The following is a 26,134-nucleotide window of genomic DNA, read 5'->3' as shown; positions in this document are numbered from 1 at the left end:
TAAAGTTAATTTGTTTTCTAAAAACCATGAGGAAATTCTTGATAACTCGGCCATCAAATGTGTTTGCATTGCAGAGTGTGAGTCTCCTGTGAATAATAAAGCTGTGTCATCTGCATATATTAGAACGTTTGAGTTCTGAAGAGCATCTGGGAGGTCATTAATGTACAGTGAGAATAACACGGGACCGAGCACAGAACCTTATGGGACTCCGCTGGTGACTGGGCTGTATGTAGAGTAATAATCACCCATTACTACCATTTGTTTCCGTTAGGATAAACAGCTGGAAAAAGTTCTAGGGAGTCCTTTGTAACACCACAACTTTCAAGTTTTTTTGCAATAGTATAGAGTGAGAAACGATATCAAATGCCTTCTATATATCCAAATATATTCCTATAGTTAGTTTATTATGATGAAGAGCATAATTTACTCAGTGCGAAAGTGTTAGTACAGTTGATGTCGATCTGGAAAGAATAAAACCATGCTGCTGCGGAAAAATTACGTTGTTTTCGTTTAGAAATCGCTTCAATCTCTTGGAAATTACTTTTTCAAAAACTGTGTTTATGACACTCAGAACAGCAATTGGCCTGTAATTCTCTGGTTGGTTCGAATCTCCGGACTTGTATACGGGAACGACTTTAACTATTTTTAATATATGTGGATACGAGCTGGAAGCAAACGCTACATAGAATACATTGCAGTGGGGACTGCACAGAATGTCTATATTGTCTTTTAAAATCGTAGTGCGTATAGCATCATGACCAGTCGCTTTCTTTAGCGGCATTTGATTTACCGTTGATATAAGTTCGTCATGAGTTACTTCTTCTAAGTGAAAGTCGTTGTCAACTATTCTAGGTAGGGCAAGTGCGGGCTTACAGGATAAAATCTGGTTAGCCAAAGTCGTTCCTATGTTAGCAAAATAATAATCAAAATTATTAGCTACTTTTGTCGATGGTTGATCAGGTTGAAAGCGCTGTATTTTGCTTTTGCCTATAACTTCTTTTATGATTTCCCATATCCTTTTCGTAATTACCGCCCTCATTTTTAATAAGGTTAGTATAGTATCGCTATTTCTATTTTCTAATCAAGCTAACTGAGCTATTTCTAAAGTATTTAAAGCTCTCCCTGTAATATGAATCTGATTTATTGCGTTTCCATTTACGGTAAAAAGAGTTTTTCTGTTTTAATGTTCCAAGTATAGTATTGGTTATCCAAGAACACACTGGTCGCTCCTAATTGTGGCGCACATATACCCTGTAGATCGCTTAATGGCATTGCAGATACATTCAATAAGTGTTTCACATTTAGTATGAACATCACACAAATCAAGTACTTTCTTAAAGTCTACGTCTTGTAGCAATCGTCGTACTTCTGCATGATTTATACAAGCACGTCTTCTATCGCGTGTATTACACAAGGAGGACATGTATTTACGAGGTAAGATGGGAAACGTAGGGTTGTGATCTGCAATGGTGACATCGTAAACACATGAAATTCAGAATTACACAAGATGTGGTCAAAAGAGTTTCGGGGTGGTTTGTAATACGCGTCAGAGAAGAAATGACATTTTTCAAATTGAGTGATTCAAGTAAGAACGCGTAATCATGACAATTCTGTTTCAAAAGTTCATTATTGAAATCTCCGCAAACGACTATAGTCTCTGAGAAAATAAGGAGTACGATTATTTTTTCCATGCTTGCAATAAAATCGTTCATGTTTGAAGAAAGAGGCCGGTACACGACTCCTACTGTGACACCGCATTTCAATGAACAAATAAAATTTCAGCATGTGAGTGAAAGATTGAGCTTTCAGGAAGAGTACCATACTTAATATCGCTTTTAATAAATAGTGCCACTCCTCCATCTCGGGTTGTCCCCAGTCGTGGTTGCGACACTGTAACATATTCCGGCAGCTGTGCTTCACCTGTTTATAGCCATGTTTCTGTTATAGCTATAATGGCATAAGTGAATGTATGCTGTGATAAGTATGCTGATAGGCTTTCAAAATTTTTTCCAATACTGCATAAGTTACAGTGCAAAAGTGAAAAATGATCTTGCTTACGATATAAGTCTTCAAGTTCGTCAAGGTTATAAGCCATTCAAGCAAGATAACGTCGTTACCAGGGGTGCCAATTCCAAGTGTTTAAACAATCTGAGCAAAATCTTCGGTACTTTTTCTTTCGGTACTGCCATACTGAGCCGCCCGCAGTGCCAAAGTACTGCAGGCTCTATAGCACCCAAGGCGATTTTGTTGAGTTAATAATATGACTTTGGGTCCTGAATTCCCGAACTACAATGTTTCCTCTATAATTGCTAATTAAGCAGTTATTTAAGATATCCTTATTAATTATCTGCCATATTTGCACGATACCGAGTCCCTATAGCGGTCACAATGACACATAACCTGATAGAATATCGGGAAATATCCTTACAAAATTAACTTTTTTATTATATTTCGTACAGCTGAAACAAGACACTGTGTTTGTGACATGAAGTCACAGAAGAACAACATGAGGATGAGGAGGGGAAGGGGGAAAATAAGGAAGGAATGCTAGCAAGGTCAACCAGACGCACGTCCAGTTTGCTACCTTACACAAGGGAAGGGGTTTAAGGGAAAAAAAGAAAGGGGAGAGAGTGAAGAAGGTACTATTATTGTGAATATGTGTGGTTGTTCATAGCTTCACGTCTATAATTGGTCACTGAGGCAATACCCCGCCCTGTGGGGCCACCGTGACAACAACAAAATGACAAACAGACAGTTAGCTATGACTCGGAAACAGTGTTTTTATTCAACACCGCGAAACTGATACAAAACTGATAAATGGAACATTCTGTACATACTGACGACACACGAACCATGGTGGGACATGAGCGCACAGCACATGTACAGCGCTCATGAAATGTTCCGCTAAGGCGAATAGTTTAGTGACCACTTGGCGAATAAAGTTTTTCAGCGCGCACATTCGTGCGATCATTGCGTAGGATGTTGATAAAGCTGCAGCCGACAATTCTGCGGCACTGCACATCTGGTACATCGGGTACATGAGCTTGAGCTGCTGGTTAGGGGAGCATTCTTTATCATTTACCCCCACTCAAGCCGGCGGAAAGAGGGGGTTCTTCAGACACATATGACCCCCCCCTCCCCCCCCACCTGGCACCCGGGGCCAATGTATTATAAGAAAAGCCTCTCTCCATTTTTACACTTTCTGGCTATGCTCCAGCACTTTCACGTTTAGGCAATGTTGTTGACGAGCGGTGTGGTGAGGAAAGACTCGAAGGCGATAATCGGACAGGTTGCATAGGCGGACGTATAATTACAACTGCACTCTTACACAGCCGCGAACAAGGTTCCCTAGCGCAAATTAGGACTATCTTCTATTGTCCGAGATCTTATGACGCGGCACACTGCACAGCTCCAGTCACTCGCCCACTGACGTGCGAGGTCCGGGCGTGGTGGCATACGGCCTAACTGAGTTCGCTGACGTGTGGTAGCAACCTTCGTAGGCACGCCGTACGCGGCGGAAGCGTCTTGGGTATAAGCAGCGGCGGTGACGCGGCAGCAAGCCGCTTGGGTGGTGGCTCAGGGTCCCTGGTAGTGCCGGAACTCGAAGAGCGCAGGAGCACGAAGAGCTCAGGAACCGGCCAGGCACAGGACACGGGCAGGACCTTGGCTCGATAGCTTGCGACCCGTCACTAGGCTGCCCATGGGTTCACCTGGGTAGTACTCTCGGGGATTCGTTCCACGAAGCTCGCTATCGGCTAGTTCTATCGGCCTTCGTGGCTGCAGCTGTACATGCAGAGCCTAGACGTTAGTGGCACATACCCGCTCTGAGGGATTGGCACCAACAAGGATTGGCATCAACACTGAAGTAAAATATCCTGCTTGGCGAATTCACCGTCGCACATACGACAATCAAATCAAGTTGGATCTGAAAGTATAATACGTTTGCGTTGACGTAACGTAAATCTCGGGAACTATCGGCGTCTCTTCTCACGACGGGCAAGGTATAGAGCGAGCTAGACGGTTAAACTAGTTTAGGCTTAACTCAACCGTCATTTGAAGATTCTATGTCTAATCCGTCCACTCAAACGTAGTTACAGGCTGACTAGTGCCGCCGGACAATGGAAAACGGAGCGCTACGCGTAATCTACCCATAGATACATGCGTGTAAAGGTGATCCGCTCCGGTTGGCGGCCCCATATCTCTACTCGCACATCTGCCCTTTCGATTATGCTCTCGCTCTCTCTGTGGCGCGTTCGGTGAGGAGATAGCGGCGGCGCACCTCCGATGAGCACCCCGACTACGCTTGGGCTCATTTCCCGTCGAAGCGTCGAGAGAAAGCTGCCGCTGTACATGGTCGCCTAACTCCACGTCGGGCGCCGGGAGAAAGCGCGTTTGTTGAACGGCTCCAGCGGCGGCGCCTGGCTGATTCAACCGTTAGGCTTAGCGAGTCTGGCTGGGCCCGGCGGCGGCGGCGGTCAATATGGAGGTGACGGTGATCTGTGCGGGCGTCGGCTGGGTGCCGTCGATGGTGGCGGTCAGCCTGATCGGTGCCGCCTTGATCGCGTACGTCTGGGCGGCGCTCACGGGAGCAGTGACCGTGTACGCGCCGTACATCAGGTGAGCCGCGTTTGGTCAGGTGAACCGCGCTTGCAATGGCGCGCAACCGGTGAACTGTTGCGGTGAAAGATGTGAAAGGCCAGACACTGAAACCTATCAGTCACAGTGGAAAGACCGGTGACACGTATGCAATCATATTGTGAGGTAACTGTATTGATATAGCTAGGTGGTACCTTCTATATATATACATATTTTGTTGGATCACCAGCAAACAACATCGTGCAAGAAGTGACGCTATCTGAAGGGTTATTTATAACTAATAAAGAAAGCAACGGGCCTAATTAATGCCGAACCCTGAGCGACCCCGGACGTTACGTGAACGACATCAGCTTTTGCAGCATTTACCTCAACACAGACCAGAAGTGAAGGTATTCCCAAATCGACGTGATTACTTGTTCGCAGGTATTGAACCAATGTAGTTTGCGTATGAGCAACTTGTGATCTACTACGACAAACGCCTTTCTGAAATCTACGAACACTGAGTCAACGCAAGAACCCCTGTCCAGTGTATTACAAACTTAATGAACTCTGTCAATTGGGTTGTACAGGAAACTCCTTGTTGAAACCGTGCTGTTTTGCATTAAGGAGGTTTTAAATAATAATGTGTGCCAGAATGTTGCGATACGAAACGTGCTCTAATATTTTGTAGACAAGAATTGTTAAAGATACCGGTCTGTAATTTCCGTCTAGTTTCTGGGGTCCTGACTTGTGCACTGGTACAACGTATGCCATGTCCCATCCGTTTGGAAGCCTCCCCGTGCTCCATGACTTCGAGTACAGTTGACTAAAGGTGGTATGAATGGTGCGCATAATTTAAGAAAACCACCTGTAAATCCATCCGGCCCTCCAACTTTACTGGGCTCTAAACTCTTAAAAGACTTGATACCAGTCTCATCAATAATTATATCTTGTATGTCGTCGAAACTGCCGTTGGGTTGCAGAGGCGGAATTTCGCTAGACTTATTTGATGTGAAAATGGAGGCAAAATACTTGTTCAAGCAGTTCGCTTTATCTAAGGTATTTTCTATTTCCTCTTCGTTATGCTGAAGTGAAGGAACACATACCCTCTCTTTTTTGCTCCATTTATTAAACTTACAGAATAGATTCTGTGTTGTCCTAACCGAGAAGAAAGAAAGCTAAAGAATGCCTTTTTTTTTGTCACCAATTTTTGCTTGCAAAATTTGGGTTATGGCTACCAGCTGCTCGCGAATTTCGGGGGCTGGGGATTTTTTTAATTTACTTCATATCCTGTTTTTCTTTTACTTGTAAGGCGCCGTAACTCATCATTAAGTCATTGCTTAGATTTAGAACGTCGGATGGTCTGCACCCATGAAGGCACATGTTGCTTCTTGAAGCTCAAGCGTTATCGTTTTGAACTGAAACCATGAATCACAAATGCTGCTTGTTTCGGAAAGAAGTTCGAATTCTGTTAAAAGCTCTTGTAATGCAAGGCCGATTTGATTCGTGTTCGCGTGGATGTAATTATACATATTTCTGGCCGTCGAGCTTTGCGTGTTTTCGTACGTCAATTTCATTTCATAGACACGCCTTCATGGCCGTAAATACTAGTCACTACTAAAATCGACCTAACGCTATTTGACTGATTAGTTAAAAATACACCTATGACGTTATTTTGTGGCGTGTCCTTTGTCACCATCTGAGTTAGGGCAAAATTGTTCATGATGCTTAAAATTTACGTATTTTGCTGCTGCAGACTAGCACTAGTATGAGAAGGTTGCTGATTCCAAGGAAGCCCTGGGATGTTAAAATCACCGCCTATAACAAGATAATCCGTGTTAACTGTCTCGCTTGTCTTTGCAAAATAAGCCATAACAGTGATAGAGCTCGTAGGGGGCTTGTAAAATGAACATACTGATATTATTTGTTCATTTGGCAGCCTAATTTCGCAGCATATGTCCTCGCAAGTTCCTTTAACCGATTTCAAGGGTTGAACAAGCAGGCTGTCTGTCGACAACTATTAAGACCCCTACTCCATGGCAGTTTCTATTTTTTCTGAAGCATGTGAAATTATTCGGAAAAGCCTCGTAATCTGCTATATCGCCATCGACCTACGATTTCGCCCGAAGCACAACGCTTGGTTTGGTCTTGCATAGTAGGCTGTGGAAATGTTCTATATATATTGTTCTTAATGCTACGGCAGTTGACAACGAGAAAACTTACATCTGCTTCTAAGCTGTTCATGCGTAATGTTTTTTTTTTTTTACAACCTCGCCAGCTCTTCGTCATACACATATATTTGACTGTTTTAAGAACGGCTTTTCCAACCTGAAAGAGGACACGATACAAATATGGTATGAAAACTCGCCGCCGTAGTGTATAGCTTGTGCACGAGGTCGCGGTGGCTTCATTTTGATGGGGGCGAGAGAGGGAGACATAGATAGATAGATAGATAGATAGATAGATAGATAGATAGATAGATAGATAGATAGATAGATAGATAGATAGATAGATAGACAGACAGACAGACAGACAGACAGACAGACAGACAGACAGACAGACAGACAGACAGACAGACAGACAGACAGACAGACAGACAGACAGACAGACAGACAGACAGACAGACAGACAGACAGACAGACAGACAGACAGACAGACAGACAGACAGACAGACAGACAGACAGACAGACAGACAGACAGACAGACAGACAGACAGACAGACAGACAGACAGACAGACAGACAGACAGACAGACAGACAGACAGACAGACAGACAGACAGACAGACAGACAGACAGACGGACGGACGGACGGACGGACGGACGGACGGACGGACGGACGGACGGACGGACGGACGGACGGACGGACGGACGGACGGACGGACGGACGGACGGACGGACGGACGGACGGACGGACGGACGGACGGACGGACGGACGGACGGACGGACGGACGGACGGACGGACGGACGGACGGACGGACGGAAAGAAAGAAAGAAAGAAAGAAAGAAAGAAAGAAAGAAAGAAAGAAAGAAAGAAAGAAAGAAAGTCATATGGCGAAATGCCAAAAGCACTCGTGTGCTTCGATTTAGACGCACGTTGAAGAGACCCAGGTGGTCAAAATTGATCCAGAGTCCTCCACTACGGTGTCTCGCATAACCGCAGTGTTGCTTGGAGATGTTAAACCCAATGAATGAATGAATGAATTGTATAGCACGAAAAGACAAATGGTAGTGGCCAAGAAGTCTCGCTTTGTCGCGTGTCTGCTGCCTATTGTGGGCGTTAGCTGAACGGACCAACACTTAGCTATTATCTTCATCTGCCTAACCACACGTGCACGATGGTGGACCAGTCACAAGGCGTATCTTGCAAAAAGAAATAAGCAGGATTCAATTATTCCTCCACATCCGAACTCGCTTACTTTACGATGGCGGAGTGCTTTCACAGAGAACACTACTGTCATATATATTCTCAGAAATAACTCATTTACAACGCGCACAAAGTCGTCATCGTCAGCTACAGTATTTCCTGCTGCGGCCTACGAAATACGCGCAGACACCATCAATCAAGGCGTATTCACGGCGCACACAACTCCGCACAAACTGCCAATCGCGAAGGCTGCGCGATAGCTTAGTGCTCAGCGGATCCGGCTGCAGACAGTACCCTTCCTCAAGGACATCTGTTCGATCCCCAGAGGTAGTGATAGACGCAAGGTTTTCTTTTTTACCGTATTGTGAGTGTCAACCTGAGGATAAGGAGGTGTCCTGATTATGACGATGTAATTGTAAAGACAGGCAGACTCAGCAAATGGCGTTTCTTAACTGATGACGTAGCAAAACAATTAATTAGTGTATAAACGACACGAAGACGATGATGTTAACGGTCCCCAAACTTCGCGGTATCCTAATTTCCTTCCAGTCTAACTTCTTCTTCTTCAAATGAAATCATATATTCATCTGGTCCAAATTTTCCAGGAAATAGTCATTTGTTCCCATATTTTAACTTTTCCAGTTATCAATTCGTTTCTGTAATTATCAGCATGCTCAAACGCCCAGATTCCTGGTTCGTCGCGCACTGTGAGTACGCATCGTGTCTTGAAGGGTCATCGTCACATAAACATCATCAAGTTCGCATACATGAAGGACTTCAGTTAGGGTTCTACAAATATAGGATCAACGACCTTGCGTTGTCATCGAAACATGACCTCTGAGATCTAACCATAGCGTTTCCTACAAAAATGACCAGAGGCACTAGTGTCTACGAGAGCTGTAATCATGACGGTTCAACCACCATGACATAACCATGATAATGGTGGACAGTACATGGATATGTCTTATGACTTCGTCCTTATGCATTCGAACGGCCTTGTGGCCTTTATCATTTAGCAAACTGGATATCTATTTTCCGGTTACCTTCCTTGTCTTTCCCATCTCTTTTATCTCTCTCTCTCTCTCTTTCTCTTCAACGAAATATTTTATTTTAAATGCAACATTTCATATTAATTTTGCTCGTGCAGAGCGGACTATTATTTTCATTTCCAGTTTCATTGCTTTCCCTTTCTGACATCGAAGCAAGACAGAGTTCCAAATATTTCGCGCGTATTCTTTCGTTTTAACTTTTAACTTTTCGAACCAGTAGCGACCGCTTGCTGATGATGGTGATATAAAATCTACATAGCCCAACGTATCATTTCCAATACGCTGAACCTGATACCTCAAAACTCTAGATTTGAGCGTTCTAAACTTGACGCAATCCCCATATCAGCATTGTTGATACGAAGGTGCGAGTTTTCAGTTGTGGATAGTTGAGTAAACCACTTACTAATTGATTAATTATCACACTAAGTAGATTTGACTGAATTATTATTTGTATTGTTATTCTACGAATGTATTCTCGATGGCCAGAAATAAGTGTGGATAAGTTGCTTTTTGGGGTTAAAGGCACCCGAACCTATTTAGGCGGATCGCTGAATAGTCACGTGGCTTTCAGAAATGTATTAGGATGATTAACTCAAGTGTAACAACAATATTTTCTTGCTGCGCAAGGCATATGGAGGTGTAGCAAGATTCTTTTATTATTATTATTATTATTATTATTATTATTATTATTATTATTATTATTATTATTATTATTACTACTTTTTTGGCCACTTGATGCTTTGAGAAGCGCATCGTCAACAGGGATTCAGCCATGATGAAAGATTTTTGCAACGCTTCCGTGGCATTGTGGACACAGGTGCTGTTTCCGCGGTGTGTGTAAGACCTGTTCGGGTTTGTTTCAGCGAAGCCGGTGCCTCACCGCCACAAAGCGGCGTGTTCAGCTTGCTCCTTTACTTCGGATCTCTCTTGGGTACGTATATATTCACATCTTCACAAAGCTTCGACAAATGGCTTATCACGCACGCTTCTGGCGCAAGTTCGTTTAGTGCAACCATGTTGAGTAAATAATGCAACGCGCTCAACAACGAGCAGCAATCATGTGTAAACAAATGTCAAGAAGCGTTACAAAGCAATTCATTCTCCAGGAAAAAAGAAAGAAGGATAGATAGATAGATAGATAGATAGATAGATAGATAGATAGATAGATAGATAGATAGATAGATAGATAGATAGATAGATAGATAGATAGATAGATAGATAGATAGATAGATAGATAGATAGATAGGAAGGAAACGGCTACGTATCAGTCTTCTTTTGTCATATTTCAATTATGTTTTACTGCAGTTTTCTTGTTGTTCGTTTGTGAATGCAGTAACACATAATCAGTGAATGTGTTATGGTCTTTAAAAAAAGGTATTTGTAAACCAGTTGATATAGGGAGGTATAAATACATTTACGTACATTATGGACGAGAACGACAGTGAAGGTTTGGCCCGTTTACTAACACACTAGTAGGTCTCCTTGTCTTTGTGATGATAAACGCTGTTGTCTTTGGCAATGCTGGAGCAGAGCACTAGTCGACCTCATTTTCTAACACAATAGGCTGCTTATGTTATGACGCTAAACGTGCGGTCATTGCTTCCAGTCATCCGCGTGCCATTTCTGCTCAGCGCTTGACAGTTCGCTGTAATGCATGAAAAGTGCGAAAGCTTGTTGTGTGTTCAGTAAAACCTAAGTTGGGCCTAGTTGGTACATAATTCTGAACTTAACGTTACAGCGCAAACACCTAAGACGAACCACGAAAGGAAGACACGACACACACTGCCTTAGAGGCCTACCACATTAAAAGACAAGGCAATAATTGCATCAGTGATACACTTTTGTCCCTGCACCCATCAGAATTTGAATTCCTACGTTTGCGTATGCGATAAGTTGGCAGATGTCAGTAATGTATTCTCTGCGCCTGCGCGGTATATATATGCATCGACGACGAAGAAATAAAAAAGTTGTTAGTCAGCGCCAGTGTGTGTCGTGTCTTTCTTTTTGTGGTTCGTCTTAGGTGTTTGCGCTGTAACGTTAATTTCATAATTGTTGTGTGTTGCCCGGATTAATTGTGGCTCCCCGGAATTCCCTAATGTGCACCCAATGTGGTGCACACCATTGGTTTTAAATTGCGCTGCCATCTGATGGCGACCGCGGTGTTTTGGGGACTGAACCCACGACATTGTTTTCGTTAGAAAAATGCCATAGCCACCGTGCGGTTATTCGGCTTGTGGTGATTGCTTGTGACTGCCAGGTGCGCTTGCACGGGTGCCATCAATGTCATGTCAAAGCCTTTGAGGACACTCTTAGAAGCATGACTTCCTCCAGCCTATATATATATAGGCTTCCTCCTATATATATATATATATATATATATATATATATATATATATATATATATATATATATATATATGTAATATATATATATATATATATATATATATATATATATATTACATATATATATATATATATATATATATATATATATATATATATATATATATATATAACAGGGATAAGTAAGCCGCACTTGATCCCTATATAACATTTTGGAATTCAGGCTTCTAAATCATTATTGATCTCTGCAGAAACATTCTATGCTTGCAATCTCGTAATTCGCCGTGTTTTCAGTTTCATTGGTACGGAAACCGTGCGGACTCCGTATCATTTTCTTCCTATTTCAACGCCGATAACGCGGAGAAGATATCGAATTTTGGGCGTTATAACATGGATAAGTTCTGAAAGGGACATTAAAGCTAATCAGGCATTCCTCCAAAACTATATTTCCGTTAACTTCGTTTTTTTTTGGGGAAATCGCTAACTAGAGAAAATGGAAGCCAAATTCGCATTCTTCTTTTTTAAACTTCGCGCCGATAGCAGAGCGTCGGCACGTCAATGTGACGTCACGGAGTTTAAGGTATATTCTTGTATTTGAGCCATTGTTACCCATTCATAGTTCTCGAGACACGCTAAGTTCAGGCTTTGGTTCTATTAGAATACAATGAAGTCCATCTCGATAATAAGTTAACGAAGGCCGAGCAGACGCCGTCAACAAAGAGAGAGAGGAGGGGGGGGGGGAAAGGCAGGGAGGTGAACTAGACGAGCGCCCGGTTTGCTACCCTAGACTGTGATGGGGGTAAGGTAAAGGGGGAATAGAAAGAGTAAAAGAAGGAGAGCAGACACCGTCAAAATTCGTGACGTCACCGCGAACTGGTGCGGAAGCTTCGAGACGGCGTCGCCGCCATCTGTCTCTTGCGTCTTCTCTGGCTTGTGAGAAGGCTAAGATTGGCTTTTTGGGGCATTGTGAAATGGTACTTTACTAATACAGCTGAAGGTACATTTTTCTTTTGAGTGTTACTTAGCCTGAACGCAATGTACAAAGCACGCACAGTGAAAGCTTGACGACGTGTGATATAACAACTAGAAGGCGGTCGTCAACAACACTACCGATAAGTTGGTTCACGGCTTGTTTGTTGCAACAACGCATGCAGCGAAACTTAACTGAAAGCTCAATTACATTTGACCTTCATGCCCTGTCTCACAGTCGCCCTTCTTCTCAAGGCTTGCTTGGCGCTGCTACTGACGGGCGTAAGTGTTTGCTGAAGATACGAAGGCTAAAAACGGGGCATAAAGGATCGTTGGCTGTTGTCTCTACGTAAGGGGGACCACAGAGTTTCTTACAAAAGATACTAGAAAAAACCCTGGCACCGCGATCCTTCGGCTAATATGGAAAATATAAATTTGTCTAATCTTCGTGGGTGTGGCTTCGGTCGTTCGGTGTGGCGTTATTCGTTACGCTTTATTTTTGGTTATCTCATCTTTCTCTTTATTTCCCGGATCTCGACGTTACAACAAACACAACCTCACTTTTGCTATCCACAAATACACGAAGAGCACAAATTACATGTGATCTGCCAGACCTTTGTTGAGTTTGTTATTTTAAAATTCTTTAAGGGCTGTACAGGGATCCAACTTGGACAGGCAATCAGGAAGCTTATCTGTCTAAATTTCCAAGCACTCGTAGTTGTTTTTTCGCACACGGCAAGAGATTCAGTCCCTGTCCACATGCGTAATCATGGCGTATTGTGACATTTATAATGCAATACCTTGTTGAAAAGGATTAAGTTGCAAAACTGTTTGAAGCGAAAAGGACGAACTTTAAACAAATTCATGTGTACTGTCTATCATTCCGATGCTTGCGGAACTGCCATGCTTGTAGTTTCAGAGTACCCTCTAGTAATTTTTGCAGGAAATTGTACGGGAGGGGGGGGGGGGGGGGAGTCGAGCAAGCAGCATTTATCCATTTACTGCTGTGCATGTAGCACTCTCGAGACTTCAGGGTACTAACAAAACATCTTTTGTCTTGCTTTTATTACTTTATTTGATACTCGCCGACCCAGCTATTGCGCTGTACAGACTCAACTCCCCAAGAGCGCAACAAATAATTAAATACGTTGTCTATTAATGCGACCAGTTCAATATGCGTGCCAAGCGCAGCGCGGTTTAGGACGTGGCAAAAAGAGACCAGTCAATCTGACCAGCGAAACTAGCTGTTGTGGTCGTCTCGTGGTACCCGATACTACTGATGCGTACACACACATTATATGGTCGTGCTGCCAAGAGTTGACTCCATTCAGAACTCGACTGAACACGAGGAGAGAGGGCCCAACCCCCTTACCCCCAACCCACGCCTGCGTTCCCAAGAAAATGTATGGTGATCGTAAGGGGAAGGAAAGACGCTAAGTTCTACAACCCGTTTGAGGGCACCCAAGAAAAAGCGCTATTTGGCAGGTTTCAGGGCTACGGTCGTTGGCTTTCAACCACCAGACCCCGCCACAGCGACTACATCCGCTTTCAGTGACGGGTAGAGTCTCATATAAAGGGCCCCTTACCAGGTCACATAGAAAATTTCGTGCACTAGTGCACCAGCTTAAGAGACCGTTTATAGTGTCCCTGTATATAGTGTCCCTCCCGCACGCACTCAGTGCGTACTGCAAGCATCTTGCAGTAAGCACGATGTAAGTAAGTAAGATGCTTGCAACTGCAAGCATCTTGCGTTGAAGTTTCCTATATATATGGTAGCACCGTCAAAACGCACGGCTTAGCGAGCGGTGGAAGGAAAAACGGCAGGGACGAGGCAAGGGTGTCCGAGATGTGAAAATGCCCAAGCGTGAGGCCAAGCCTGACTCTGCATGCTTGCGATCGAGATTAGATGCACGAACATTCCCGAGCTTCAGTTCGGCAAAGCTCGGTACGTGACACTTGGACGGGAGGCATGGGTAGCCGTTATTTTTTTAATATCCTTTCATTATCCTCGCTCCTTCATCCTGCGCAAGATACCAGATTGAACGAGCGGCTGGTTGACCTTACTAACTATGCTATTTCTCTCTTGATTCCTTCTGCGTTCGCCTCGCTGAATAGTCCTGTGACCAGTGACCGGGTTTAAACTATTTTACTACTATTTATTTACTATACTATACTATAAATTTACTATACTACACTATACTATACTATACTAATTTACTATACTATACTATAAATTTACTATTGCCTGGCCTGGCAGCCAGGCAATAGTAAATTTCTCTCTATTAGTAAATAGTCTCTCTCTCTCTCTCGCTCTGAGAGAGAGAGAGAGAGAGAGAGAGAGAGAGAGAGAGAGAGAGAGAGAGAGGCTAACCAGAGGCGAGTTTCCGGCTTGTTACCCTGAACATCTGTGGGGGATATCAGAATCAGAATCAGAATCAGAATCCACTTTATTTCCAACACACTAGTTGGGGGCCCCCAGGCAAAAAGCTGTCGCAGACAGCTTGACGGGACCTGGGGGCCTACAGAGAGCAGCAGGCAGTGGATTTCACAAATTCTAACAATTGTAAATACATACAGACATTATGAAGAAGAAATAAACTTGTTTCATACAGATGCAGAATACAGATTATGACATTGCAGCATACAGATGCAGCATACAGATACAGACATTATGAAGAAGAAGAAATGAACTTATTTAATACAGATGCAGCATACAAGGTGAACACCATCACACAATGCATAAACAGTGCAGGAAATGTAGCAGCCAGGGGAAAAGAGAAAAAGTTCATTGCTTCATCAGGTAATCGCGCACCTCCGCTTTAAATGTGTCGAATGGGGCACTGAAATTAATGTGATTTTTTAAGAGGTTGTATAGTGCTGGTATGCAGTAATCCAGCCTAGATCTACCGTAATTTGTACGTGTACGCGGCACTGGTATTAGCCTGTTACGTATGCTGTAGTCATACGGGGAATGTTCTGTATAGTGTGGGAGTTTATTTTTATACATATAGAGAGATAGTTTATAGTCATATAACTTAGACGCTTTAAGCATATTGTGTTTAATGAACAGGGGATCAGTGGGTAATAGGCTGGGGTGTTCATTAAAGTTCTCAAAGATTCTTAATACCTTCTTTTGGAGCCGCTCCAATTTGTTATAGTTGGTGGTTGTTGTAGTGCCCCAAACTAAAGTGCAATATGAAAGACGTGAGTAAAAATTAGCATAATATATTGCATTCTTTAGTCTAATTGGAATTAGTTCCCTCAGTCTGTAGAGGCAACCAACTGCTTTGCCTAATTCACTCGTGAGCTTAGTAACGTGCATGTTCCAAGACATTGTTTCTTCGAACCAAACCCCCAAAAACTTTTCAGATGCAACGCGTTGTAGGGCCATTCCTTGAAAGTTTAGGGTGAGTTCGGAATCGCTTTGTTTGTTGAGAGGTTTAAAAATAATATATTTAGTTTTTTTAATATTTAAGGTTAATCTGTTAGAGTTCAACCACTGTATAGGGCTTGCGTACGCCGCTCACTCTAAAATAGTTTCCCACCCTTCGTCGCGTATTCTTGGCACGCTACAGTAATCGTCATCTGTCTTAATTTCATTTCATTTCCTGAAAAAAAAAACACTGCCGCTTTCTACTTTCTGGTCAAGAACGCCATGTCACGTTGATAACACGCGTGCCGTTCCTGAGGCGCAGTCTACCGGGCGCGCAGCGTTAAAGGGCCCCTGAAACGGTTCGGACAAATTTTGTAGACGCGTAGGGTACAGCTTAAGTAGAACATTTGCACCACAATTTAAGTGAAGCGTTACGTATTAATGGAGCTACAAGCGATTAGACTTTACCCTCCTCCCCAGCCATGCTTTTCCTCCTCAACTCGTTCGCCGAGCCAGCGGGGCTAAGCTCCGCCTTCACTGGTCCTGCGTCACGATGCGACGTCACATCGTCCACTTCCGGTGGTTTTGGAGCCCACCCCCGCCCGCGCGAAACCTCTCCGCTAGCCGCTTGGCTGTCGACCCCAAGCGAGAGCTATCGAAGCAGCGTGCGTTGCGAGCATTCTGTCGTAGCACCGAACGTGTCTGGTATTCCGTTAACCACAGGCAAGCTGGTCATTTCGGCAAATGACTGGAGGCATAAACTCAAGCTGATGAAGGAACTTTGGCGTAGACGTACGTGAGCGGCCTGATCGGTCTGCACGGTCCAGACACTTGTTGGCGCAGCGCTTTACCAGCCAAACAAAGCGCTACTATTGCTCTAACTAAGTGTAAAACATTTTAAACATTTATAAAAACAACATGTTGATGATTACACTCCTGCGAAAAATACGCACCAGCAGCAAGGAAGAATACGCTTCGTTGCTGCTACTGTGTATGGTTGAGCTCTATGCCACCAGGTGGCTGCACCGTGCAGACCATTCACATTTGCCCTTCTGCTCATCTCGGCTCGTCCCGTTACGGCACTGTCAAGCGGCCAGACCCTGTCCCCTTGCGCTTACGTTTGCTCTAATAGGGGAGGGGACTCGCGAAACGCTATTGCGTTAGTAATCTTCCGGTGTAAAGTGACGGCCACAAACGCGCAAATCCTGGCGCCGATCGGATAGCGGCAGTCCGATGCGCAGCAGCCAGTTCGCTCGTACGCTGCCTTGCAGAGGGACACGATGTCGCAGCTTGACATATTGCCAGTCGCTACGTTTGCAGTCCACAAGGCAACAAATTCGAATCATAGTGCTCGCGAAAAGACTGAGACCAACTCTGACCGCGGAGCTCTCGTCAAAATGGAGTACGTTGTAACACAAGCAGACGACACTTGCTGTGTGCCGGAAGTGCTTAAGTGTACTGAAAAATTGTTCTTGTGCATTCTCTTTATGCTACTTTCTTTTTATAAAAACAAATTAACTAACATTCCAACTATTACGAAGATCATTTGTTTACCATAAAGTTGGAAAAATTATCGATCACGCGCCCTGGTCAGCCAATCGGATAGCTCGCCCCACTGACGTCATATGGGTGATTTCGGTCTTATGGGTAGGGGCGGCTTAAAATTCCGCCGAGCAGTGCGCTGCGATCGGCAGCGATGTGCATTTTTAAAACATTATAATAAATTACGCGCTTTACGCAGAGCACTTAGATGTGTCAATTAATGATCAGAAGGACCTACTCTAACGACTCAGTACGTTTGTAGAAAATCGTCAAAAGCGTTTCAGGGTCCCTTTAAAGAAAGGTTATCGCTGTGTGACAAAAATACGCCCCCAGAGGGTTGGCAACACTACCACGTTGCCAGATTGGGTGCTTGTTATCTCTTACTAGACTGAACAACAATCATGAGTGGCACTCAGTCTGATAAGGCAACCATGGTAAGTAACTTCATTAAAGTTGCAAATTCATAGATTTGTATTTAGGTGCGAACGTTTTTTTTTCTTTCCGTTGAAAAAAACTGACGTGTCATGAAGGCGCAGGTTATTGTACGTCAGGAGCGAGGTTAAAATAAAGAAAAGAGCGCGCTGTCAAATACGTCACCGGCCCACCCTCTCTCCCTTCACTCTACCAGAAAATTAATCAGCTAATGCCAAAACGCACAATGCAGGTTGACACAGTAGCGAACTATAGGTTATACTTTGACATAATTCCATAGGAAAGATGGCAGGAATTAGTGATAATATGGCACCCGTCCGACATGTGCACATGTTCTCTGAGGCAGCGAGGTCTGCCTATATTGAGCACAGAAAAGAAAAAGGATACTGTTTGACAGCAGTATTCAGTGTTCAACGTCATGCCGCTCTGAACTACCGCAGTACGTCTATTCTTTGGGCATCATGTCGCCCGTTTGCGGACAGCGTGAACGCAGGAGAAACAATGCTCCGTGTAGAAACGTTGCGACTGCATTCGTAAAAGTGGCACGTGTGCCGCAAGAATATAGTCGCCTGCTACGTGTAACCATCGATAAAGAAAAGAAAGAAAAAGGGTCATACATACATGATTTCACCGGTTATCAGATAAGAAAGCCTCGCCAAAGCACACCGTCAACCACCACCCCTATGTCGCGGCGGGCATATTTGTGGCGGAAACCTTGCTTATCGTCGCCTCTATCATGTTATGCACCAAGTACGACTGAGTATGACTAATAACCACGACAGAACACGCCAACAAGGATGAAGGTACAATTCGTGCAGTATAACTGACTGTTACTAGTAACCACGATAAGGACACCGACGAGGACGAGGTCGTTGCTTGGTGGGTCCTGTAATTTGGTTATTGTACTCAGTTGTACTCTGCGCATTATAGAAAATGAACGAACATGAACTAATTCGACTTCTCGTTATACTCATCGTAATTCTCCTTAGACCTTCATCAAATCCATGATCTCGTTATGAAACACCACTGGGGCGTACTTCATAAAGAGATAGTGGATTTGGCACGTAAAACGCCAGAACATTTTTTTTTATCCTCAAGACCTTCGTTTTGCGCCCAACGAATGAGCACGATCGAGGAGCCGACACTAATCTCTCTCCCGACATTTCCTTCAGCATGTGCGACAATGCTGGTCCGGTACGTGGTCGTCCGCAACCTGAACCGTTGCTGTCAGAGAATGGTCGACGTTCTCAACGTGGCCTCGCTCACGGTGGGACTCGTAGCGGTCTTCGGGAACCTCATCGTGTCGGCATATCCCGTAAGGACGTTGACTTGCATCATCACGACGGTTTATCGTAGTGTGTCTGCAGCGTAGTGTACTGTAATGCTAGTTACTATGGTACTATACTTTCTAAATTAGAAAGACTATAATGACCCCATTCCGTCCCTTTTCATACTTTTCTTTTCTCACGCCTTCATTTTTGTCACGCTCTTCTTTCCGTCTTTACTTCACCTTTCTCTTCCCCTAGTGCAGGGTAGCAAACCGGAGGTTTTAACTCTGTTTAACCTCCCTGTCTATCTCTCATTTGCATCTCTCTCTCTCTCTCTCTCTCTCTCTCTCTCTCTAAATCCTATGGCGTTAACGAGTTGAACGTCGTAAGAGATATTTGTCGTGAATGTGTTTGTGGTGCCGCACAAGGAAGCCGTATCACTTGGCGCTTTTCTTTTTTTTGTTTTATTTTTAACGCAGGTCTTGACTAGCCGGGCGATCCACAACGCTGGCGCGTACACCATGTTTCTTGCGGCTGTGCTCTACATGACGCTGGAAACCGGACTCACCTGCTGCCTCTGTCCAGAGTACTACGCCAAGAGAATGGTGTGGCTGAGGTTCTCGCTCACCGCGATGTCTGTCGTCGGCGTTATATTCAGTATCCTTTTTGATAGATTGAGTCCGGCGTACGCTTCTGGTCTCCCACATTTTCGTTCCCTCCTCCTTTTGCAGTAACTGCGCTTGTGCATTGCCGGAGAAGGGACGATAAAGCTATAGATGTTCTAACAACATGGAGGACGCATATTCCTTAGCAGCGTTTCTTTTCCCACTCCAGCTGCATGTTACCAGTACGTCGGGGACAATCTATGGTCTGAAGGACTTAGTGACAAGCCGAAACATTTACGGGAGCCCGGAGACCCGGTATGTTGTGTACCTTCTGTGTACCGTTTGTCTCAAAAACGTTTAGTATGCCGCAGTGGCGGTGCCAGAGAAAGCATCCTTTTCTTTTTTTTGGGGGGGAGGAGGGGAATGGTTTGCGAGAGCAACATAACCGGGCGAAGAGAAGCTGCAATTTTAGAGCGCAGCTCTTTGGCGTCCGTTCCTGGGTTTCGCGTCGTCGTCGGCCTCGTAACCAGCTCCGCCCCCCTTTCATCCCCCCAGCGCTAGCAGCGACCGACTGATACCGCTGGATGCCGCTGACGCCGCTAGAGAGTCAAGATAACGTGACTGCATAGAACACCGTCGCCGCCATGCAGAAAGAGGAGGAAAGGGTCCCCCCCCCCCCCTGGTTCTTAGCGCTGCGGAAGCGAGGGTATCATATTGTTTGTGTCGGCATCGGCGGCGTTGTCCCTGAAACCAACTCCGCAGCTGGGGTTGACTCACTATCGGCGTCAGCGGCATCAGTCAGTCGCTGCTATCTCTTCCCTCCTCCCTTTATCGTGTTGTCCGCTTGCTGCACGCGCTTCTGCCCCCATCGTTTGCCGCTGGGTGTACACGCCGCCCCCCTCCCACCTCTTCCTGCGAGTCTCCGGTTGTCAAAGCGCCGGCTCGAACTTTGAAGTTGGCGAACTGTGCGCCGCAAAGTTGCCCAACGGCTTGCTGGTAGTAGCTGCCTACTTCGCCCCTACCGCACTCACGAAAGACGTCGTGCACTTCCTGCAACTCGCATTAACCGTCCATCGATCCACACCGATGTTAGTAGTGGGGGACTTTAATGTTGACATAAAGACAAAACAGCAATTTCCTAACACTTATGCGGGAGAACATCCCGTTCCTCTCGCTCGTAACGCGTCCCACGGCTTTGACAACCTCGCGAGGCACTTGTATAGATCTCGTCTTTGAGAATCAAGCATTGGTGTACCAAGTCGAACATATATCAGTCTATTTCTCCGACCACAAAGCTTCCTTCATGACTGTCAAGAACTGTTAGTGGAGTCTTTGTTAAAGGAATACGTGTGAAAAATAAAAAAAATTCTGTGATAGCGCATACATGTGTTGCTCGATTTCTTTGGCTCAATCTACCGAAAAGGTGAAACAGCTTATTTGCTGCGCTCAAATTTCGCATTAGGAAGTAACGTAATCGTCGGTAATTTTTTTCTTTGGATAAATAAGAAGGCGAAAGAAAGAAAGAATAGAAGGACGCGCTGGCGATCCCAGGCAGCTTTTTAAATTTTTTTGATGGGAGGGGGTGACTGTGTGGGGGCAGAGAAAGCGAAAATTCTTTCTTCAGCAAAAAGAAAGAAAGAAAGAAAGATGACAGAACATTATTTACAACTTGACGCATTCAAATAAGCCGCGGCTTTACGAACCCATTGTGAACAACTTAAGCCATTGTAGCTCCGATCATTCGTATCCCTCGCATAATTAGTCAGTCGCGCTTCCTGAGCGTCGAGCACACGCTATATGTTACTTTTCAATTTAATATACTGTAGTGAAACTTTGCACCATAACTTCGATAGTATAATAAATGGCAAATTTCACTACCCTTCGATGAGCCGCTGATCGACTTGGCATCTTTATTCACTCAAGAGGTGATTGAATGGAACTCTAAATCACGGCTTTGTGGTCGGTCAGTACTCTCTGTAGACACCAAGTGACACCTATTGTTAACCGATCATACTCGAGAACCGATGGCGCCGGCGAACCCAAGAAGGGTTACTTTCTATGCTAAAAGACGCCTCTGCGAAAACTACGTCATCCGACGGCGTTATCGTGCTCGCCTCCGTAGTTCGCAGGTGCATAAGCGCTCGCAGCTCCGAGAGATATGAAAGTTTTCTGTCTCCTGAAAGCTGCTTCCGAACTTCTGCCGCTCAGTATACTGGACGTGTCTTGTAAAGGCTTGGCCGTACTTGAGGAAAAACGCACGCCGTGGAAGCTGCCGCGCGGCAGATTCATTCCACACGAGGGATGGGTCGCGGAGCTTATTTTTCGCCGCATGCCGCGCCGCAGACAGAAAAGACCAATGAGAGCGGCAGCTTCAGCCACGTGCTCACGAGGCAGCCGGTGTTATCCGGACTCCCGGGGCTGCTCGTTTTGCACTCGTGTTCATCTGGCTAATTGGGCTTCGGGAGTAGTGCACTCAATCAAGGCGAAGCGATACTTTCATGTCTACAATAGACTGCCGCAGCGGCTAACCGCCACTCGGTTGGGGGTGCACTGCCGCAGCAGCGTTTACTATTTTTTTTTTGCCTTCCCAGTATTCATGCAACTCAGTGGACCACTTCCAAAAATATTTTGTGCTTGCACGAGAAAACTATTTTCCCACGAAAGTACTCTCAGACGCTAACTTGTAGAAAAGAAGTTGTCACCATTCATCAGTTTGGCTGGGTGATGGAAGAGCTTAGCATAGCGTTACTAATAGAGCAGGAAACTGTCCGTAGCGACCAACACAAGTGACGCAGGAACCTTTGATGGCCGTAAATCTCCACGCCAGTCGTCGTCCACCACCGGCATCATGAATGGTATATGTCCGCCAAAACTATCGCCGAGCTCACGCCGCAAATATTTCGATCGCCCATATGCACTTGTGCACCTAATTTTCTCCAAAAGCGTCGAACTTCTTGCGCCCCTTTGTTCGCATAGCGACCGCGACATGACGCAATCGAAAACGTTTTGTGAGAGTGGGGTCGCAGCCGCTTTCTCCCATCGCGGTCCTCCCACCCCTTACTGGTGTTCATTGAAATTAGCGCTGGAATCCGAAACTGTGGCTTTGACTATGCAACCGGGTCTTGGAGGACAAGCTTTGACACTACATAAAATTACCTAACTTTTCTAAGCATAGGTGAGCACCTGCACCTACAGCCTTGGCGACGAGGCCTTGCACTTGGCTTTCCAGGGTTGTGTGGCCTGCACTTTTCTCGAAATGGACGATACTTCTTCCCTCTGTAAAAATTTAGCATTCGTGTCATCACGGAGAGTTTCCAGCTTGTGTGTGTACGTTCTGCCATTTACGGAACACACTAGAGTACAGTAATAGGAGCATCGAAGACGTAGACTTGAGCAGCAGGGCTGGTATTGACATCTCGTGAGGCTTAGTTCGACCAGACTGTGGAAAATATTGTTTAAATGAATGGCTATTACATCATCAAGTGACTCTGCTTGCTTGATGATGTGAAATCGTCGGTAACATCATAATCATGAATGTCGTAGCTTTTATTTTCCTTCCTCAACAAGAACATGGAAAAGAGAAAGAAAGTAGGTTTGGACGCTTTGTGGTTGAGCAAGCCGCCACAACATGTCGCTACTAGCGCTGCAGCTGTGCTGCTGCTGTACACGTGTCCATGTCTCTGGTATTGCGAAATGCACCGCGCATGCGGTCTGGCAAAAGTCTTCATGACGCGAACAGAATTTCTTTCGTGCGCTATTACATAGGCTGACAGTCGCGGACATAAACTCTGAACTTGTGCCCTGACTTTTCGCACCCAGCCTCGCGGATCGTGAGTGACAATGTGTGCAATAACGGTATGCTAAGGCGAAATGATCCTATCTATGAAAATAACGAAGCAGAGGAAACGACATGATATCAACGCCTGGTACGTTGCGCTTACTCTCAATTTAGGAGTTTCGTTATAGATTAAATTGCCCTTAGTTATCGTGCTTAGTTAAGAGCGCCCTAAGCTACGTGATAGTCAAACAACTTTTTCGAGAGCGAATACGTAAATCGTACCTTTATTTTTTTGGACGTCGTAGAGTAGAGGAGGCGGAGAAACTGCAGCTTCTACAGAACTCCTTGCTTCAGGGCTCAGATAGGGGAACGATATTGCGGAACCAGGATGACCAATAGATTCGCAACTACTTACAATCCTGAGGATTGTTTACTGCCATGTACCATATCCTCATTCTTCTGACGGATCTGACTGTCCTCCTCCTGCGCTATCTATAAGAACTGTAGTGAACTTCAATAAAAAGTCTCACAATCCACTTCTTTTTTGTTTCGCTCTTCTTCTCGCTGCAGGGCTTCCGGGAGTTGCTGATCAGCGCTATGGGGGAGTGGTTCTTGGTGACCGTGTTCCTCGCATTCTTCCTGACGTTTGCCTACGAGTTCCGGCGCGTGATTGTCACCGTGGATCTGTTTCCCCTGGTGTGCCACATGGACGAACACATCGAGGTGACCCGGCTTCGTCCGCACGACTCCTACTCGTTGTTTTCTTCGGCCTCCCTGTGACTTTTCCACGTGCGCGCACTCAAGGACTATGTACAAAGAGAGTGACGGGGCCAGCGCTGATTCTTATGGAACAGCGCGGTAACGCCTTCGGAGTCGTGATATATGCGGTGATCCATAAGTTGTAGCATTGCCATTTGTTGGGCGCGTTGGTAAACTGAAAGCATATTTAGCGCCAGCAAACAAGGACGGAAGGGAGACGACATCTGTCATCTCGCGCATTGTGTTGTCGTCTCCCTTCCGTCCTTGCTTGCTGGCGCTAAATATGCTTTCGATCCATAAGTCTTTCTCGTCTCTTCTTTTCTAGGGCTCGAGCAAAGAAAGATGTTGACGAATCTGGCGGCGCCGACTTGAAGCCGTGAATCTCGTCGCCTGTAACTTATAGCACCTTCAAACTCTCGTTGTATATGCTATACGTCGGCGTGCGCTCGAAATTTACGGCATACGAACGGCGCGGTAGTTCGCCTCAACAGCGGCAAGTGGCTCTTAGAAGAAGAGGCGCTTATCTCTTCACCGAGACGAAGGTTGCCCCACCCTGACTACCCTTTGACATACGCATACCATTACTTCGTTCACGGTAGCGGTTGACAATGGCATCGGCGACGTCTACACATGCGCTGAGATAATAATAAACCATTTTTATCACTTTTCTTGCGGATGTGTTCTCTTCGCATTTATAAGCAGGCTTAGAGGAAATAAAAAGATGCACCACACGTTTGAAGATAGCGTCCCGGGCCCCCTGACACGGACACGATGACGTTGCCCACCTGACGTCCACTCAGCGTGCATGCCTTTAAACATTTTTATTCTGGGATTTTACGTGTCAGAACCACCATACATATGATTATGAGGCACGGCGTGTTGAGAGACTCTGGATTAATTTTGACCACCTGGGCTTCTTCAACGGGCACGCAATGCACGTGGTATACACGGACGTTTTTGAACCTCGCCCACATCGAAAGGTGAGCGCCGTGGCCGGGATTCGATCCCGCGCCATCGGACTTAGCAGCGCAACGCCAAGCGTTGCTAGGACTGTGACGCCGGTTCTGACGCTCATACGATGTCCACCGCAATTTTTTACACTGAAGTCGTTCGTATAACTATGGCCTCTATGGGATCGCTAGCTCAGCTGTGTGCCTGTGCACGCTATTTCTCTCTTTCTCTTTCTCTCTCTGCCTGTTATGAGGCGTTACATAAAACGCTTACAAAGCTTCCCTGCTACCATGGGAGTACCAAAAGTGGTAGCGTTATTAAATTTGGAGCAAAGGGGACTATTTTAGGGGTTACGTAGGAAAAATGTGTAGGTTAGTTAGCGACCCTGGAAATAATTACTGAATTTGGACCCCATATTCATGCGTTATAAAATGCACGTACACGCTAAACAGAAATAATCCCAGATGTGAGTAAATGCCGCGTCACCTACACTCTTTAAAAAGTTTGCATTCTTTGGGCAGTATCTTGTCCCACAATGATAATCGTCATCTGTATTGCCTGCGTTTCCTTTACTTAACGCTGCGAATCCGCGGTACTTCCAAGTCACGAACGGCATGCGCGTTGTCAGCGTGACATAGCATTCTCGGCAGGAAAGTAGCGAGCGCACCGTTTTCAAGAAAGGAAACTCAAGCAAGGCAGACGACGATTGTTGTTGTGGGACAAATATACACCCCGAAGGGTGCAACTGTTGTAACACGCTTCAAAAATGTTCCCACCCTTTGGGGCTTATATATATATATATATATATATATATATATATATATATATATATATATATATATATATATATATATATATATATATATATATATATATATATATATATATAAGATAATGCAGAGAAAGGCAGGGAGATTAACCAGAGGTAGTGCCGGTTGGCTACCATGCGCAGGGGGAAGGGTTAAGGGGGATAAAAAGAGAAACAGAGTGGAAGGGGGAGATAGAAGGAAAGAGAGACAAGCACGAACAAAGCGCGTACACTACAGAGCGGTAGAACATAGAACATAGAACATAGAACCCGCCTAGCAGCTGGTCTGTGTTGTGACAGTGCTATGTGAAGGCCA

At 45.1% G+C, this 26,134-nt stretch overlaps 1 protein-coding gene across 2 annotated transcripts; it reads left to right on the top strand.

Moving 5' to 3' along the window:
• The first annotated feature begins 4,261 nt into the window (after window positions 1-4,261).
• Window positions 4,262-24,727, top strand: LOC135907560 (DNA damage-regulated autophagy modulator protein 1-like). 2 transcript variants are annotated; one of them, XM_065439239.1, is made up of 7 exons: window positions 4,262-4,617; window positions 9,852-9,919; window positions 18,822-18,964; window positions 19,397-19,574; window positions 19,752-19,837; window positions 23,871-24,023; window positions 24,385-24,727. In XM_065439239.1, exons 1-7 carry the CDS (start codon window positions 4,481-4,483, stop codon window positions 24,406-24,408), a joined length of 789 nt encoding a protein of 262 aa, XP_065295311.1. In that variant the 5' UTR covers window positions 4,262-4,480; the 3' UTR covers window positions 24,409-24,727. The 2 variants fall into 2 exon arrangements, with proteins under 2 accessions (XP_065295311.1, XP_065295310.1); XM_065439238.1 differs by lacking the exon at window positions 24,385-24,727 and having other exon boundaries at window positions 4,265-4,617; window positions 23,871-24,291.
• The last annotated feature ends 1,407 nt before the right edge of the window (window positions 24,728-26,134 follow it).

The sequence above is a fragment of the Dermacentor albipictus genome, chromosome 3 (genome assembly GCF_038994185.2).
Source record: "Dermacentor albipictus isolate Rhodes 1998 colony chromosome 3, USDA_Dalb.pri_finalv2, whole genome shotgun sequence".
Lineage (NCBI taxonomy): Eukaryota > Metazoa > Arthropoda > Arachnida > Ixodida > Ixodidae > Dermacentor > Dermacentor albipictus.
Note: the sequence above shows the minus strand (reverse complement) of the source record. Positions and strands in the feature narration are given on the sequence as shown.

What these genes read in the sequence shown, in the direction of transcription:
- LOC135907560 (XM_065439238.1), top strand. Translation starts at nt 4,481, where the DNA reads ATGGAGGTGACGGTGATCTGTGCGGGCGTCGGCTGGGTGCCGTCGATG. An exon ending in TTACTTCGGATCTCTCTTGG is followed by an intron (nt 9,920 to 18,821) that starts GTACGTATATAT and finishes CATTTCCTTCAG; the next exon opens with CATGTGCGACAATGCTGGTC. An exon ending in TACGGGAGCCCGGAGACCCG is followed by an intron (nt 19,838 to 23,870) that starts GTATGTTGTGTA and finishes TTCTCGCTGCAG; the next exon opens with GGCTTCCGGGAGTTGCTGAT.